The 19,192-nt window shown below is 44.5% G+C and overlaps 1 protein-coding gene across 2 annotated transcripts in view; it reads left to right on the top strand.

Moving 5' to 3' along the window:
• Positions 1-9,683: 9,683 nt before the first annotated feature.
• igf2bp1 (insulin-like growth factor 2 mRNA binding protein 1) overlaps positions 9,684-19,192 on the top strand; it is a 154,185-nt gene continuing 144,676 nt past the window's right edge. For both annotated transcript variants that reach the window (XM_068013027.1, XM_068013028.1), the window contains exons 1-2: positions 9,684-10,025; positions 11,171-11,231. In XM_068013027.1, the coding sequence (XP_067869128.1) occupies positions 9,851-10,025; positions 11,171-11,231 (236 nt within the window). In that variant the 5' untranslated portion in view covers positions 9,684-9,850. The remainder of the gene's footprint in view (positions 10,026-11,170; positions 11,232-19,192) is intronic.

Here is a 19,192-nt window from a genome sequence, read left to right as displayed (position 1 = left end):
GTAGAGAACCTAAACACGGCCCCAAAGTTCAGTGTTAGCTAGTTTACCCTGTGGGTGAATGAGGCCGCTGCTCTGGAAGAGCCTAGGCATCATCCCTGCCTTGGGTTCATTTGCCTAATCTCAGAACTACGCCATTTATTCCTGAGTTAGTGGAGTAGAAAAGCGGCCTGGGGTTGTCCCCGGATGGCTGTGCAGCCGCTCTCTGAACCTCTTGTGATTTAAGGACAAGACCGGATTTAACTCCCAAAGGTCGAATAACCTGACTCTCGGTAACTGTGTGCACTGACGAATTTAATAAACCACCTGGACAAAAGCAAACAGCTGTTCCTGAAACCTGTGGATTGTTATTGAAGGGGTTAACACCTTAAGGAATTGGGAGAGGGGAGAAAATTAATCACCAAAAAAAGTTGTGTGCTAGTCAAGCAAGAGGCTGTTGCTGTGATGAATACATCAGTTTTGTGTGATTTCTATCATCACCTATACTTGGTATGCCCCAAAATTGAATTTCATTTAAAAGTTATTTTTTACAACGAAGTTTAACCTGTCAAGTCTCAGCCATTTTGCTTTAAAATGTGACCCATTTTGATGTATCAAAAATAAACACCTCTCCATGTGTTTGGCTGGGTTTGTGATCTCCCGTGGAGATTTAAATAAAAATCATAAATCTAACACCTAAAATTTCCCCAGTGAGCTCCGGCAAATCCGCTGAAAAGGCGCAGTCTTACTTTTGACTTTGGTTTGGAGAGGACGGCGGGTTAGAAACTGGGTTCAGTGCAAATCGCGACATTGCTTCGGAGTTTGGGCTCGCTGAAGACAAAAGCTGAAGGTGAGCGTTGATAGAAAAGCAGAACCGTTTGCTGAGAGGTAGGAGGATGAAAAAGCCATAGCGTTCACTGAATTGTAGGCACAGTAAAAGAAAGGTTTGCATTTATATGATGTATTTCACGCCCTCAGGACGTCCCAAAACGCTTTACAGCCAAAGAAGTACTTTTTAAAGGTGTAGTTACAGCCGTAGGAAACGCGGCAGCAAAATTGCGCACAGAAAGCTCCCACAAAAATCAACGTGCTAATGACCATATAAATTGCTTTAGTGATTCGGTCTTCATTAGCATTCAAATAGTTATAGCTCTCCTCTAAAATGAATGTGAAAAGTTTCAACGTCCCTTTATTAGTTTAAGTTTGAGGAACTTTTTTGTCGGTTATTTTACTCAACCATTTTGAACTCAGTTTCCCATTCCCATCCAAATGGATTTCCCCAATCCTTAAATGCTTATCGCGTGTACAGAATTTGGGCTGTAGTTTGTTTGTTCTAAGGCGCAATTAAATAAAATGTCACCGATTATTTCTGTAGAAAACAAAGATTTTTCGAAAATTCATGCTCAGGTTGTCCAAGTGAGATTTCCAGTCCAACAAAGAATCTGGGATAGTTGCGGGGAGGGGGGAAAATTACTCAGGCGGGTTTATGAGACCAAATAAAAGTGACCAGAGCAAATTCTTCTAACTAGTGTACGTGCGTACAATATTCCTCAGACCCCTCTCTATCCGAACGAAATGGCTCAGAATTCCGCTTCTAAGCAGCTAAAATGGATTTGTCCCCTGTTCCCTTTGGTAATGGAGTCTGTTCCAGTGCAGTTACACACTTGCTGACGGTTTATACATTTGAAAAAAAAGCTGAATACTTTACTCCCAACAGCAATTTCTTCGAAGTCCGTTTTTGTTTGGGTCAATTGTGCCTCCAAGTAACAATCAAATTTATCCCGATGTGGCTTTTGCAGATACTGACCAAGAGACATCAATCAGTACCCCACCCCCAGTCTCCAAAATCCCGTTCAAGTAAATTCGTTAAACTGGTCAAAGTTTGAAGCAGACAAGTCGTTATTGTTGCAAACATTCTTGTCTGGTGCCTTTCAAGTTCGCTTCTCCCCCGTTGCCCCAGCACTGCTTTTCAATCCCAACATTCGGTCTGATCTTTAAACTTGCCACAATTTCTACTGTAGGGATGTGTGATGTGAAATCACGGCCATTAAGTCACTTTCCCAAACCTATTTCACTAAAGATTTTTTTAAATTTCCAAAATATACTTTATTCATAAAAATCTGTTAAAAATACATGACAAAACAGTTCCAAACTGCACCAAGTCAAAAATTACAAACAGTGCAAGGGAGATCAGTTTCCTTCAATACAATCATGAGTTGCCTCACAACCCTTCCATTTCATTTTCATGCCATATACAATTTACAGCAAACAAAAATTTTTCCGATACAGTTCGAGGGGTTTCCCATGGATCCAGCCCCTCAGTCTAGCTTGGTGGAGGGACCTTACACTGTGGTCTTTCCCCATTGAGCCTTTGCTGCGGCTGCCCCAAGCTTTAGTGCGTCCCTCAGCACGTAGCCCTGGACCTTGGAATGTGCCAGTCTGCAATACCCAGTCGTGGACAACTCTTTGCTCTGGAAGACCAGCAAGTTTCGGGCAGACCAAAGAGTGTCTTTCACTGAATTGATAGTCCTCCAGCAGCAGTTGATATTTATCTCGGTGTGCGTCCCTGGGAACAGCCCGTAGAGCACAGACTCCTGTGTTACAGAGCTGCTTGGGATGAACCTCGACAAAAACCACTGCATCTCTTTCCACACCTGCTTTGCAAAGACACAGTCCAGAAGGAGGTGGGCAACAGTCTCTTCCCCACCACAGCCACCTATTTCATTAAAGATCTTCAACAGCATATAGAGTAATGATGTATATCCCCAAACTTTGTAACTCGACTCCCTCCCACGTCACTCCCCTTTCCCATTACAATCACACCAAAAAAAAATCGTTTCTAACCCAAATTAATATCTTCACGATAGCACATGGCATGCAGTCCAAGTACAGATCTCCTAGAATAACGGAACACACAGTGGTTCCTCTCGGACAAACCAACCGGGGACATAATTAATTACATCTGTAAATCAATTGCTGATTTAAGAACATTATGCAAATATGTGACCATACATAGGGAGCAAAGGTCAAAGAGGCCTGACATAAGTTCAGATTCTACACAAGGTCCAACTGCACCCCATTGACCCAATGAAACAATTTCCAGCGCCAGTATCCAAGGCAGTTTGCAGACTAACTTACACCGGCCCCCGAAAACTTTGGTCCCCTAAGTGCGAATTATAACTGAAGAGAGTTATGGGAGGAGGGGGAGGCGGGGAGAGGGGAGGCAAAGGGGGGGGGAGAGGGAAGGGGGGAGAGGGGGAGGAGGTGGTGGGGTGAGGAGGGGGAGGTTAGGAGGTGGACAGGGGGAGGTGGGGATAGGGGGAGGTGAGGAGGGGTAGAGGGGGCAAGGAAGAGGGGGTGAGGAAGAGGGAGATGGGGACGGGGAGGGGGGAGAGGGGTGGCGGGGGGAGGAAGAGGGGGAGGGGAGGGGAGGAAGAGGAGGAGTAGGGATGGGAGGGGGGAGGCGAATAGGGAGAGAGGGGATGGTGAGGAGAGGGGGAGGGGGAGGCGAGGAGGGGGAGGTGAGGAGGGGAGGAAGGGGAGAGGAAGAGGGGGAGAGGAGGAGGGGGAGAGGAGGAAGAGGGGGAGAGGGGGAGAGGGGGAGAGGAGGAAGAGGGGGAGAGGGGGAGAGGAGGAAGAGGGGGAGAGGGGGAGAGGAGGAAGAGGGGGAGAGGGGGAGAGGAGGAAGAGGGGAGTGGGAGGGGAGGGGAGGGGGAGGAGGAGGAGAGGGGGAGAGGGGTGGAGGGGGGGTAGAGGGGTGGAGGGGGGGAGGAAGAGGGGGAAAGGAGGGGAGGGGAGGGGAGGGGGAGAGGAAGAGGGGACGGGGGGACGGGGAGAGGGGGACGGGGAGAGGGGGAGAGGAAGAGGGGGATAGGGGGAGGCGAGGAACGATAGAGGGGGAGGCGAGGAGGGGTAGAAGGGGAGGGGAGAGGGGAAAAGGGTGAGGCAAGGAGGGGGAGAGGGGAAGGCGAGGAGAGGGAGAGTGGGTGGTGAGGAAGGGGGCGAGGAGGGGGAGGGTGGAGGCAAGGAGGGGGAGGAGAGGAGGGGGAAGGTGGGAGGCGAGGAAGGGCAGAGGGGGAGGTGAGGAGGGGGAGGGTGGAGGCAAGGAGGGGGAGGAAGAGGGGGGTGGGGGGAGGGGAGAGAGGAGAGGGGGGAGGGGGGAGGGAGAGTGGAAGAAGAGGAGGGGGGAGATGAAGAGGGGGCGAGGAGAAGAGGGGGAGGTGAGCAGGGGGAGAGCGGGAGGCGAGTAAGGGGAGGGGGTAGGCGGGAAGGGGGAAGGGGAAGGCGAGGAGGGCTAGATGGGGAGGCAAGGGGGGAGTGGGGGAGGAGAGGAGGGGTACAGGTGGAGTGGGGGAGAGAGGGAGAGGAAGAGGGGGAGTGGAAGAGAGGGAGAGGGGGAGGGGGGAAAGGGGGAGAGAGGGAGAGGAAGAGGGGGAGTGGAAGCGAAGGAGAGAGGAAGAGAGGGGGAGGAGGGGGAGGCAGAGAGGGGGAGGGGAGGGGATGGGGAGAGGGGAGGGGGAGGCAAAGAGGGGGGAGTGGGGTGGGCGTTAGGGGAGGGGGGAGAGTGGGGGGGAAGAGAGAGGGGGGTGAGGCGAGGAGGGGAGGGGGATGTGAGGAGGGGTAGGGGGAGTTAGGAGGGCGAGAGGGAGGGGAGAGGGGAGGGGAGGCGAGGAGGGGTAGAGGGGATAGGGGGATAGGAAGAGGAGAAGAGGGGGAGAGGAGAAGAGGGGGAGAGGAGGAGAGTGGGAGAAGAGGAGAGCGGGAGAAGAGGAGAGGGCGGAGAGGGGGAGAGGGGATGGGGACAGGAGGAGAGAGGGAGAGGGGGACAGGAAGAGAGGGGGAGAAGGAGAGAGGAAGAGGGGGAGAGGGGGAGATGGAGGGGGAGGCGAGCGGGGAGAGGCGGATTCGATGAGGGGTATGGGGGGAGGCAAGGAGGGGGAGAGGGGAGGATGTGGGAGGCGGGGAGGTGAGGAGGGAGAGGGGAGGGGAGAGGCAAAGAGGGGGAGAGGGGAGGGGAGAGGCAAAGAGGGGGAGAGGCAGGGGGAGAGGGAGAGGGAGGGGGAAAGGGGGGTAGATGGAGGGGGAGGGTGGGAGGGAGAGGGGGGAGGGGGAGCGGGGAAGGGGTGAGGGAGCATGGGAGAAGGGGGAGGGGGAGAGCGAGGGGGAGGTGGGAGGTGAGGAGGCGGGTTGGGGGATGCGGGAGAGGGGGAGCAAGGAGGCGGGGAGAGGGAGAGGGGGGCGGGGAGGCATGAGGGGGAGGGGTAGAGAGGGAGGGAGAGGGTGGGGGTGTGGGTGAGGAGGGAGATCGGAGAGGGGGAGAGGGGGAGAGAGTGGTAGAGGAGGTAGAAGGGGAGGTGGGTAGAAGGGGAGGGGGGAGAGAGGGGTAGAAGGGGAGTGGGGGAGAGGGGAGGCAAAGATGTGGAAAGGGGGACGCGGAGAGGGGGAGGCAAAGAGGGGGAGGTGAGGGAGGCGAGAGGGGTAGGCGAGGAGGGGTAGTGAAGGAGGGGTAGGCAAGGAGGGGGAGGGGGAGGGGGAAGGGGAGGGGGAGAGGGGTAGGCAAGGAGGGGGAGAGGGGGAGGGGGAGAGGGGGAGGCGGGGAGGGGGAGAGGGGGAGGCGAGGGGGGGGAGAGGGTGAGAGGTGAGACAGGGTGGCGAAGAGGGGGAGGTGAAGAGGGGGAGGTGAGGAGGGGGGAAGTGAGAGAGGGGGAGGCGGAGGAGAGAGGGGAGTTGGGGAGGTGAGGTTGGGGGAGAGGTGGGCAGGGGAGAGGGGGAAAAGGGGAGGCAAGGTTGGGGGAGAGGGGGAGAGGGGGAGGCAAGGTTGGGGGAGAGGGGGAGGCGAGGCAGGGGGAGGGGGAGGCAAAGAGGGGGAGGCGAGTAAGGGGAAAGGGGGAGGCGAGGAGAGGGGAGGCGAGGAGGGGGAGAGTGGGAGGTGAGGAGGGGGAGGGGGGAGAGAGAGAGGAAGAGGGGAGGCGAGGAGTGGGGGAGAGAGGGGGAGGCGAGGACAGGGAGAGGGGGAGGCAAGGTGGGGGGAGAGGGGGACAGGGGAGAGGGGGAAAAGGGGAGGCAAGGTTAGGGGAGAGGGGGAGGCAAGGTTGGGGGTGAGGGAGAGGGGGGAGAAGGGGAGGCGAGGGTGGGGTGAGAGGGGAGGCGAGGTTGGGGGGAGAGGGGAAGGCGAAGTTGGGGGGAGAGGGGAAGGCGAAGTTGGGGGGAGAGGGGGAGGTGGAGCTGGGGACGTGGAGGTGGGTCCACGTAAGGCACATCTTTCCTTATCCAAATGCAAGAAATTTTTACAAGTTGCATTTCTATAGCGCCTTTCAGGACCTCAGGACGCCCCAAAGCGGCTCTCAGCCGTTGAAGTACTTTTTAAAAAGTGTAGTCACTGTTGTAACGTAGGAAACGTGGCAGCCAATTTGTGCACAGCAAGCTCCCACTAAAAAAAAACATTAGATAATGACGGGATCATCTGTTTAATGAGGTTTGGTTGGTTTAGTTATTAAAGACGTTAATATATAAGACCGTTAGCGTCTTACCTTCCTCTGAAAGGCCCCATTCTTCACATTCCTGACCAATCTTTCTGGGGAAAAGAAATGAAAAATAAGGCTAAAATAGAAAATGCTGGAAACACTCAGCAGGGCAGGCAACATCTTTGGAGAGAGAGGCAGAGTTTATCTGTTGGTGCTCAAGTCGTTGTGTATATTCAAGTCAGAGATGGATAAATGTTTGGATATTGATGGAATCAAGGGGGATGGGGATAGTACTGGAAGATATAGCTGAGGTAGAAGATCAGCTACGATCTTATTGAATGGCGGAGCAGATTCGAAGGGCCGAATGGCCTCCTGCTCCTATTTCTTTCATCAGAACGGAAAATCTGACGCTGGGTGATTTGGGAATAGGACTAATTCGGAGCATTAAAAGTCGAAGCAGTGCGCGCTCGGAGTTGGCACAAGTTGTACTAATGCTACATCTTGAAACTAGTGTCTTTCTGTAGGTGGAGGAGCTCGAGAAACCAGCTAAGAGTAAGAGCTGACTCAATGCACAACCCGCGGGAACATCTTCTGAGGTGAAACGTCTAACCCCGGCGTCAGAGGCACTAGGTGCAAGCAACGTCTGCCGAAATTCTGCGGATTCAGCGGCTTATTGCTAATCCTGGACATTACGTTGAAACAAGATGTAACATGAATCATCTGACACCTGGGCTGAGCATGTTTGGAACAAGGTTTAGAAAATGAGGGCGTGGCCCTGTGGACGAGGCTAAACTGAAGAACCGAGTATCTAATAGTGGGATCTAACACTGACAACCTATCCTTGACTCATTGCAATGTTTGGATAGATGTGCAGTTGCCCCATTGTGTTGATAAATGGTCTTCTCCCGTTGTAATCTGCTGAGAGTTGATTCTGGGGCTGAAATTGACCGGTTGAATCGCTTGTGAATATAAGAGACAAACTCAAGTGATGCTGGTGCGGTGCTGGGTACCACCTCCCTTTTTCGTTAGTAGTAGAGAAGTCAGTATTCAGAGGGGCTGGGGGCGGCCACATAGGGACAAAAGGAGGCCATTCAGCCTCTTGGCTTGTTCCGCCATTCAATCAGACCGTGGCTGATCTGCATCACAACTCCATTCACTCCCTATCCGTCAGACTCCTTCCCAACAAAATTCTTATCAAAAGCCCATCAGAATGATCATTCGGTGAAAGATTACAATTCCACCACTCAAGACATGTTCTGGGTAATTAATTGCTGAAGAACTGGAACGGTTTTGTTTCAAATGGAAAGCTGGAGAAGTTATAAAATATAACATGCTTGTGATTATAAATTATCTATTGGTATTATGAACAAATGTTTCGATCAACTTGATAGAACAACTAACCATAAAACGGGTTTTGGCCCTTTAAATGGGACGCCTTGTCTCAATATCCGATGTTGACAGTTGCGTTTCCGATTACATTAACACCTGCAATAAAACCCTCTTCTGGAATTTGACCCGGAAACATTTGGCATATTTGTCGAATATATTTGAGAAAGAAACGAAAGTTTCTAAGTGATCTTTAAACGAACTTTCCTTAATTTTTTTTCTGAGGCTTCAATTATAAACTCCACCTTAAGGTACCAGCGAACACGGTACCAGTTTCAATTTTTGATTTCATCTTCCATTTAGCCCGTCCCAACTCGCAGGAGACTACGAGGGATGATTAAATTGTATTAATTTTAAGGAGTACCTCCCTCTCAATAAGATCATTCAACACCAAAATCAGTGCCAGTGTATCAGCGCTGCTGCTGAACATGTAAGTTTATTGATACAAGCAATATGAGTCATTAAAAATATTTTCAAACGATTCTTTCACAGGATGCTCACAGGCGGTATTTTCAGAAATTGCTCAGTGCAAAGTCAGATATGCTACAGCTACCGATCTCTCAGCGCCTGTAACTTTTTTTTTAAATCCATTGAACCTGTTGCATGGGCTGTAATTCCTTCCATAACTAAAACACATCAACAATGAGCCGTATCTGAAGAACTGAATTCCAGCGGAGTAGATTCAAATCGGTTGTATGCAGATTCTATCCGCCTACAAACTCACAAAGAGCATCATCAACTGTTTCAGAGCCAATTCGTCTCTTGGAGGGGTTGGAATTAACGACCATTCCACGGGACGGTGTGTTTTTTGTGAAGAACCAATCATTTCTTAACTTCCGATCAACAGAAAATCCTAAAGAATGGTCTTAAAGGTGACCTCACACATCCTTTCTCATCATGCTGAAAATGTATCCGATGCCCCGGAACATTCACCTCATTTACTGCCCTGTCCTGTATCACTTATTCCCCTCCAAATAAATAGTTTAAGAATGGGACGACACTTGCAATTGACTGGGGTCTTGTTTCGAGCGAGCAATTCGTTTTAAATGAGCGTTTCTGTGAAAATACACTTCCTGTCGAAGAACAATAGGTAAAATATTCGATATTAATGATCACAGTTCTTTTATCTTAATTTTATAACCGATCGCTCCGGTACTGAAGGGAGCCTGGGGTAAACTGCTGGGTGGGTAGAGGGGGATTTGAAGGAGTATACCGGACTTAAACAGTGCGAATGGGTGCAGCCAAAAGTCCAGGAACTCTGACTTACAAAGCTCAAAGTGTTATCAAGATTTACAGAACGACCCCTCTCTAATTTCCCCCCTCCCCTGGACCCCTGGAAACCTGCACCAAAAAGAACTTTGGCGCCAGATCTCCATAGCTCATTGAGGAAAAAAAAGTCACCACCCAGGAGCCTTTCATTCAAAAAAAAGAGCCCTCCCGAGTAAACATTCTGCTGTATCCGGCGAGAGCTTTGCGTTGTTGCAGCCCTGTTTAACAAACACGTTATTATTGAGCTAGCGTAAGGAGCTGGAAGCAAGGGTGAGAGTGGGGAGGGGGTGGGGAACCGAGCAGGCTCCGTGATGCTTTGTAGTAAACAAAAAGGATTTTTGTGTGTGTGTGGGGGGCAGAAACTGACGCGATCTTACACGTGAGGGGCTGGCCATGTGTAACCACGTGGACCTCTCCCAGGCAAATATTTCAGTCATTTTTTAAGGTCGATTTTATTTGGAGGCGGTGCCACCACCAACGTCCTGTGACATTTTCAGTCTGACTCAACGGGGTTTGGGGGTAGAAGAGAGACTTTCATAGCCCGCCATACCGTTTCATAACTCCCTGTTTCCGGCTGACACTTTTTCTTTGGCCTTTTGTTTTTTTTTTCCTCCCTTTGCAACAAGCCGAAATCTGTTTACCATCTTTATTATTATTACTGGTGCTTTTTTGTTGGAAAGATCATTATTTTTAAGGTGCTGTGTTTTAATTTTTCTCCCTCCGTTCTTAAAAAAAAACTCCCCCCTCAAATCACAATGAACAAGCTTTACATCGGAAACCTGAGTGAAAGCGTGACTGTGCCAGAGTTAGAAACTGTCTTCAACGACTGGAAGATTCCTTTTACTGGGCAATTTCTACTAAAAACTGGTTATGCCTTTGTAGACTGTCCAGATGAGAGCTGGGCAATGAAAGCCATCGATACCTTATCCGGTAAGCGATTTCAACCAATATCCAAAATGCAGGAAGAGTTGAACCCTTCTTGAGAATACCGATCACTCGATATCCTGTGTTCCTAACCAGTTACTACAAATGGCCTACCTATCACTACTACACTCTCGGAATGGGGCTCTGGAGAGTTGCAATGGCCCCTTTTTAATTTCTGACGAACACCGTTAATGATGTGAGATCCCGAAAGCGTGGGATTCTGATTATATATAAATATATATATATATAGATAGATATTTTAATATAAAGATTGGAGGGGGAAAGACGCGCCAATTCCTCCTTTACGTGAGAGGGGGTTTTCTATTTCTGGTAATCAGCAGGTTCTCTTTCTTAGTCAATTACACTCAACACACGCGGCGTTTAACCAAAAAATAAAAGACAGATCAATTTCCCACTCCGCACTTTTGCGAAGAGATCGCCATTTAGAAACACAGTTGGATCTCTGGATGTGCTGCCGGCTCTACCCCCCCTTTGGATCAGGGTGTCTCTTGAACAGAATGGTTCGATGCTACTCCTTCGCTGATAGTAGGCCGTCATTTGCAAGCTCCGTAATAATACCACGTTTGCAGTTTTAATCCTGTATCTCGTCTCTTGACCCCAGGCGACCAGAGTCGGCAGTCCTGGTAACATTTGTTCCCTTGCTCCGATTGCCCCAACACGGCTGGTATAAATTAATGCCCGTCGCCCCCACTTCTCCGATTGATTCTTTAAATTTAACACTGAGCCTATGATGGGGGCATAAACTGAGCCGAGGTCGGCCATGCTGATTGTGAAAATACTACAGGACTGGAAACGTGCAAAAAATAGTGCGAAAAAATCATATTGACCATAAAAGAATATAACTTTCATATGATATATGTACATGTTTACATATGTGTAGGATGTGCAGTGCAGCAGCTGTACTATAAAGTTGCTCAATAACTTGTTAAGAAAATTAATCCTCAATTATGTATATAAAAACACACAGATTTTCAAAGCAGTCTTTCCACACACACTCTTAAATACAAAATGACAGAATTCACCCCGTGAATAACAGGCGGTTCATTTCAACCAGTGGGTGTTTGAATGCAGAGTTGAACAAGATGAAACATAATTCTATTAAATTAAAGATAAATATAAATTGCTTACAGGTAAGGTGGAGCTCCATGGGAAACACATAGAAGTGGAACACTCAGTACCAAAGAGGCAGAGGTATCATTCATTTCCAAGCTTGTTTTGCTTTTAATATTTATCGAGTTATCTAGAGAGTTGTATAAAATGATTCGGTGATTTGTTTGTGGTCCCTGGTTGGAAGTGTGTTTGATTTTTAAAAAAACTTACAAAGTTGTGAAGCTTCTCAATGATATTTGTAAAAGTTGTGGTTATGTTTGGCTGCCAAATGATATACATTTAAAATGAATTGTTTCCTCAGTATATGTAACGTGTTGAAACGTTGAATTGGGATAAAAGAATCGCAGCAATGGGGAAGCAATTGTGGCTGGAACTGCAATGTGTTGTGAAGCAGGTTTAAAGCGGCGATTGGGAAAATAGGATCAGTATTGAGGAACTAGATTTAGGGATTTTTTTTTGTAACGTTAAAGACCTCTCTGTTTTCCGGCACTGATTTTCAAAGATCGCGATTTGAGAATGGGGGAGGGCGGATGGTTAGTGATGCACCATTTTTTGCCGCTCGCTGTCTAAACCGCTCAAATAGATCACGTTTCTAGCATTGAAACGTTGCTTTGGGTTCAAACCCCATTTGACTCCAAAGCCGATTGCGGGAATGACTCGACCGCTGTAAGATTGCAGAGAGAGGAGTTGGGGAAACTCCAAATGCCTTCCGAGTTTCTAACCTACCGTACCCGTGGTCGCTTTAAATCGATACGGGACCCATTGCATTGAAACAAGGATCCCTCTTTGCATTAGCACTGCGCGAATACCTTGGCATTTCACGTCCCTACATTGCTCTATGTGCAATCGTTTAACGAATTTTGCTCGGTCTGATTGTTCCATGCATAGCCTTTTCAAAATGCGAACTCCTCTTTCATTAACGAAGTTTGATTTAGTTCTCATTCAGAAACAAAGTTAAACCTTTACCCAGAACCTAATATGATGGTTATTAATGTATGTGCCAGTCTGGAGCCTTGGGTGGGTTACTGATATACCTGCTAAAGTAATTGCTTCTTCCTGCTTTGAACTATTTAGTGTATGTGTATATTTATTTTAATTGAAATGGTGCTAATCAATTATCTAGTAAATCGGATGATCTCTGTGGTAAAATGTCGAAAATGCTGATTCAAAAAATGCCAGAAAACAAGTTTAAGCCCTGGTTAAACAACAATAACTTTAATCAGTTCATGTGATTATCTACTTAAAATGATAGAGCAGGGAGAACAAGTTACTGCTTCAGTTAAGCTGAAGCTATTGTTCTCCATGTTTAGGTTAGTATTTTAACCAGGTAGATTTGTACTTTGTAATCAACATTAATACTGTTAAATCTAATCCAGAGAGGCTTGTAAACCAAATTGTACCCCTTTTTATTTTTCAAAAGGTTTAAGATGAAGTTTGAATCAGACAATTTGAAAATTTTGAAAAGTTGTTTGAAAATTCAGCAAAACAAAATTAAAATCAATTTGTATGGCTATAGTGGTTAATAAAATCTGATAATGACTTTAAAAATCTAAGAAATATTTTGTTTTATTTTCTGTTGCTTAGTCTTATTGAGAAGAAATAATGAATAAATACTAAATGAACTGTGTAGATTGCAAGCACAATTTTTTTGCTTTTTTCTGGCCAATTTAGTTAAAACATTCAACTGTTAAAATCCAATTTCTTGGTAATGAATTGCCCACCTTCCTGCCTTATTTAAAATATTCAAGTGTATTTTAAGATACAAAATAGGATTTCAAAGGCAAACTGTTTCTAATATCCTGTTTTCTTACAACACGTGTAACATTTAAAAAAAAAGAACTTGGACTCTCAGAAGTTTTGCATGAAATTCTGAAGCTTCAAAATACAGTCTGCGTGGTAATGTTTGTTTGGAGTTTTAGTTCTGTTTTAATTGGGAAAATGGCTATAAAATAGATCAATCTAATAACCCAAGTTAAAGTTAGAATGAGAATGATGATGTCACTCAATTGGATATTTGTGGGTGTACATAAATGGTTGGTCTGATGATCCTAGTTACTGAAATGAGAAATTGCTTAATTCGTGAAGATTGATCAGTGGTAATTTTGTAAGATATTTAGTAAAATTACTTTTGTCGTGTTTGCTGTCAGTCATTAGAAAAATTGAGCTCTTGTATTTCATGAGAATATTTTGTAAACAAAACTAGGCACTGCCTATTGCTTCAAGTTTATTTTCTATTGTTACAAATAGTTTAATGTAACCAAATAACTGTCTTATAATAGTATTGAAGCTGTTTTATATATACAAGAGTATATTTTTGCATTCATCAAACAAATGATCATATTTTATAAAATTCAGCAATTACTTTTTAAGTTGAAAATTAGAGTGAATCTTTTTATTTGTACAGAGTGAATTATTTTCCCAGGATTTGACTATAAAAAGTTGTGCATGTTGCATTGAATCTTCAGCTATTTTGTTCAGTAAATAAAATGAGTAGTACCCTGTTCATTTAAAATTGATATCTTTTTACTTAAGTCAAATATTCTCCTGGTAACAGATATAAAAAGTTAAATGATGTTTAGTACTCACTCTCAAACTAAACTCGCACCATAGTTAATTTTAGTTAGTTAATAGTGTGCCATAGTTAATTTTGATAATCACATTAACAAACAAAACTTCATTTATAATTCAAAATAAATGTCACAAAACACACGTGTTCTCTTTGTGAAAAGAAACTTTGTGTTGTAAAGATTAAAATGCTGGAAATTTGTGTGAAGATAGAATTTCTTGAAATAGCCATCAGGCTTCTGAAAAGGGAAACGATCAGTTAACATTTTGGATAAAGAACTATTTCCCCTCCCCTGACCCCCAACCCAACCTACCCAACCCAGAAAATGTGAGAAACACACAGGAGCTCTGTCAGCATCTGAAAAGGGAAGAGACAGGTTAATGTTAAGGGTGTTAATCTGTCTCTTCCATTTCAGATACAGACATCTTGGCTGTGTCTCTCTTTAACTTAATTTTCCCATTTACAGAAAGGTAGTCTTTTATTTCTTTAAATGGAAAGAAAATAGTAACTGGAGAAATCAGTAACATTTTAAAATGAGATCCAGGAAAAAAAAGTTTAAGTTTAAAATAAACTCTCACAAGAGTTAGTCTCCATAGGTTAACTTTTTATATATTTTGCAAATCAAAAAAAAAACTTTTATGGTTACAATATAACTCAAAGAAATTCAGCAGAATTTATTCTAATGTCAGACATGGAAAAAACATTCACTGATATTTTATTATGAACAAGTAAAGATTAAAGAAATATCTTATTAAACAATATTTAGTTGATATAGTTTGTAGATCCTAAATGCTTAAAGCAAATTTTGATGAAGGAATTTTTGTTCTAGTTTTGAAATTCATTGTTAAAGGAAACAAGGAACATGTAGGAAAAGATATTTAGAGATTAAATTAATCAATGCATTCGTTCAAAAAAAATGTTCTGCATGTTTTACAATAGAGATGGTTGACGTCTTCATTCCTGACTACATGTAGCTTAAGTATTTTGAATTGTTTGACAAGGTACCATGATTAAAATCAATGGATAAAAATATTTTTGAAAAGTCAAGAATATTTAGACAGTTGCAATGCTGCATTTAGCAAGAGGTGGAAAAGAAAAAAATAATGATTTCTTAGATTTTCAGAAATAGTTTAAGAAAAGGGCTCAGTGGTTTTATCCAGAGTAGCTGAGCCAAACAGATCAGGAACAAAATCCACTCCTGATTTATGCTGAGTTGGCTGATCCCAGCCAGTCTAGTACAGAGGGCGTGGTGGAGATCTGCACAATTGGCTTTGGTATCCCTGTGTTACTGAGACTAAAGTTGACTAGGAATCTTACTCCTGATTGCTAATCAGTAACTCCTCCTGGAAGGATGAATGTGTGGATAGTGGGCAAAATCAGGATTGGATTTAGATGTGGGTACACTGCCAATATTTAGAGGCAAGGCTAACATATGAGTTTACTTGGATGAGGGATCTAACGTCACCCAGTATCCATGGAACTACCCAAGCAAGCAAGGAAGGGAGAACATTGCCAAAAAAAATTCCCCCTCCCCTCAAAAACGACAAGAGCATCTTGCATCAAAACCTTCTTTTTAAATAAAATGTTTATTTCATTATTTTGCAACAAGTTGGAATTTGTATGCGACTTAAAAACTTTTGTAGAATTTAGAACATTTCTTCCCTACTTCTCTTGCGTTATGTGGAAACATGCATTTTTTGGTGCTATGATGTTTTGTGGATTCCTTGCACACAAAGCACACAGTGGTCGGGGTTGTTTGTGGCTGAGAAGCTCTTGCCAAGATATAGTAGTTTGCTGACTTTATGAATGGAGAGGATCCCCCATTGGTGTTATTAGCTATGTGATTCAAACTTGTTTTTATTTTGTTTGACAGAGGGAGAAAATGATTTTACTGAATTTACCTAATATACAGGATAGGTTACTATTTAGCTTCAAAAAAAACCTGAAAAGTTAGATCCATTATTTGAAAAAAAAATTCTGCTAAGTTGCCACACAAAATGGTGGCAGAAGCCTTTTCTCATTTCTGCATAGGTCATTATTGAGCAAAGCATGACCTTTGACCCAGACTGGAAGCACATACCCTATACTGCTAAATGGATTCCAGAGCTGTGTTGCTGAAACCCCCCTCTCCCTTTCACTCAAAACCTGCAGAAAATTAATAATGTTACACATCTCTTAAAGACTGAAACAGGGGAAAAAAAGAAGCTGTTTGAATCTGAAAAGGCCTTTGAAGTTCCCTTTTCTCCATGTGCACACTTGTATGTGTCTTTTGCTACCCCACCCCCACCCCCATTGTAATTTGCAGTTTCCCTCCTGTGTGCACCCCCTCACCCTGAGGCCTTTTAAGTTCAATAAGTAGAGCATTCCTAATCTATATGCTCATCACACAAGAGAAGGTCAAGAGGTGGTGTCAGGACTGTCATAAAGTCTAATTGAGCCCAGTGGATCAATCAGGTGGGGGTGGAGGGGAGTTTGGGTGGGGGGGAAGAAAGGAAGACATTTGATTTGGTTAAAATTCTTAGGCCACACGCTTGTCATAATAAAGATGCACGTTTTTATCTTTGAACAAAAAAAAACTACTAGAGGTGGATATGCCTGCTGTTCAAATAGAATAACCTTTGAACTATTGTTAAAGAAGGTGGGGGTTGTGCGCAGAAAGACATTTTGTGAAGTCAGTTGGGTTTCGGCTTCTATGGTGGGGGTGGGGTTAAGCAGAGGAAGGGAAGAAAGCAAGAGAGATTTAATATCAACTTTGGTGCATTATTAATTGGGAGATCCAGTTAGGTTCCTAGTTGTGAGACCACATAGCCAGCACAAATCTTTAGTTATTCCAGTTCACCCTCCGGATGCCTTGAGACAATTTCTTAGTTTTTGAGGCATTTCCAGTTAAGTTTCTTCAAAGTAATGACAGAGTTTATTACTTGTCACAGTCACAGCAAGTGTGAGGTAGACCTGCTTCACCTTGTGCAAGGTGGAGGCTCTTTTGAAATAATTCACAAACAATTGGGGAAAATAATTTGTACAGATTGGTGTGAGATGAGCTGCAAGGAGTGTTCCTCTTGCAAACCAAACACAGAAGATCCACATCGAAGTTTATTGGTGGGCTGGACAGTTTTTCCTTAACTTTGCTCTTCACAACCTTTTCAGAAGCAGACAAACTCTTCAGACACGTGTCCAGGTTTGTTCATCATTGGAAATGGTTATAGTTAAAGGGATTGTTTTCAGTCAGCCAGCAATCCCTTTAAGCCGTCCAGACAGTAGGAACATTGGTGAGGGGGAGGGGGAGGGGAAAGGGTGGGGTGGGGTGGGGAGGGTGGGGTGCAGAAGGATGTGGAAACCACCCTGAACTCTTTTTAAGGTGGTGATCAGAAATTTGGAGTCCAGAACATCTGTCTTTCTCAACACAACACAGCACTTTAGTTGATGAAATGGGTTGAAATTTTTAAAGTGATCATTGGTTTAAAGTGACCAAGTCAACTTTTATTTTATTGCATGGCATTCGGGAATTTCTTACCAGTGTTTTGGGACCACACTCCACAATTCCATCCATTTTTCCATGAAAGCTGTAAACTAGTTGCCTTTTTATTTAATTAAAATCCTTCACAACATTATATCTAGAAGAAAAACTCATGTAAGCACCTTTTTATTTAATTTATTGGTACCAATTAACTACATGATTTCAACCAATACATTTTGTGTTGCAATTCATTGCTGCACATTGTTTTCTTCCAAACCAGGATCAGTGATAGACCTTTATCCACCATTTCCTCATCCTAGTGTTATACAGCTAAAAATGCTCTCTTTAGACACAACCCACATTTGAAGGTAAAACATTTATTATTGTACCGCTGGGTGTTTGTCACAGTTCAATTATATGCAGTCTTTAAAAACTCCCTATCGCCCATCATTGTGTTGTACTGAAATTGTGCTGATATTACTGAATCATAAACAAACCCAGAATAAGATCTAATAACTAAAACTGTGAAACAGGTGAAAGCCCCTTTAAGTTTACATTTAAATTGTAAGTAACTGACATTTGTGTAAAAGACTGAAACATTTTCTACCTTTAAACGTTAAGAATCTTGGGTATTGTTTGTACTTTTTTTATGTGGAAAATGAAGAGAGATTTGGGGAGGTTTGAATATAACTGAGGAAAAAGATACAAGGAGAATGAGCCAATCAACAATTCCTCATTTTTGTTCCCAAAAACCTTTATCTTCTAGGTCAGACTTCAGAAAGCTGACACCGCAATAGACTCCATTTATTGTATAGAGTGTGTCGGATACTCCTGGTAATGTGCTTTTGGGAAGACTATATACAACACCATGCACTGGTATAGTGGCTGAAAGTAGTAGGGCTTCAATTGTACATTGCTTTACATAGAAACTTAGAAAATAGGAGCAGGAGGAGGCCATTTGACCCTTCGAGCCTGCTCCGCCATTCATTATGATCATGGCTGATCATCCAACTCAGTAGCCTGTTCCGGCTTTTGCCCCATACCCTTTGATCCCTTTAGACCCAAGAGCTATATCTAACTCCTTTTTGAAAACATTCAATGTTTTGGCTTCAACTGCTTTCTGTGGTGGCGAATTCCACAGGCTGACCACTCTCTGGGTGAAGAAATTTCTCCTCCTCTCAGTCCTGAAAGGTTTACCCCGTATCCTTAGACTATGACCCCTGGTTCTGGACTCCCCCACCATCAGGAACATCCTTCCTGTATCTACACTGTCAAGTCCTGTTAGAATTTTATAGGTTTCTATGAGATTCCCACCCCACCCCCTCACTCTTCTGAACTCCAGTGAATATAATCCTAACCGACTCAATCTCTCTTCATACGTCAGTCCCACCATCCCAGGGATCAGTCTGGTAAACCTTCGCTGCACTCCCTCTATAGCAAGAACATCCTTCCTCAGATAAGGAGACCAAAATTGCACACAATATTCCAGGTGTGACCTCACCAAGGCCCTGTATAATTGCAGCAAGACATCCCTGCTTCTATACTCGAACCCTCTCACTATGAAGGCCAACCCTTTGCCATTTGCTTTTTTTTACCGCCTGTTGGGCCTGCATGCTTACCTTGAGTGACTGGTGTACGAGAACACCCTGTGCTGCTACCTCGTCATCAGTTACATCACCTTAACTGCACTCAGAGCACACGATGCATATGAACGGAATGAATAAAAAAAGCTACAATAAGTATTATTTGCATAGTCATCTCCTGGATTCTGATTTGAGTGCTGCCCTGGCTTTATTGGATGGAACTCCATTCTGTGTTGGTTATAAGGGATATTACATGAGTTTGGATAGTCTCAACACAGGTTTTCATTGGGGAAGATGTGTGGCAAACCATAAGCTGCTACTAAACAAGAGAGGTCACAAGGAGGACTGATTGTAGGATGTGGCTTTCATAAGTTGGGTTTCTGAGTGTTGCTGGGAGAGAGCATGCTTTGTCTTTCTTTTGATTAAAAATAGTTAG

The sequence above is a fragment of the Heterodontus francisci genome, chromosome 33 (assembly GCF_036365525.1).
Source record: "Heterodontus francisci isolate sHetFra1 chromosome 33, sHetFra1.hap1, whole genome shotgun sequence".
NCBI lineage: Eukaryota > Metazoa > Chordata > Chondrichthyes > Heterodontiformes > Heterodontidae > Heterodontus > Heterodontus francisci.
This window is presented reverse-complemented; position numbering and strand designations above follow the sequence as displayed.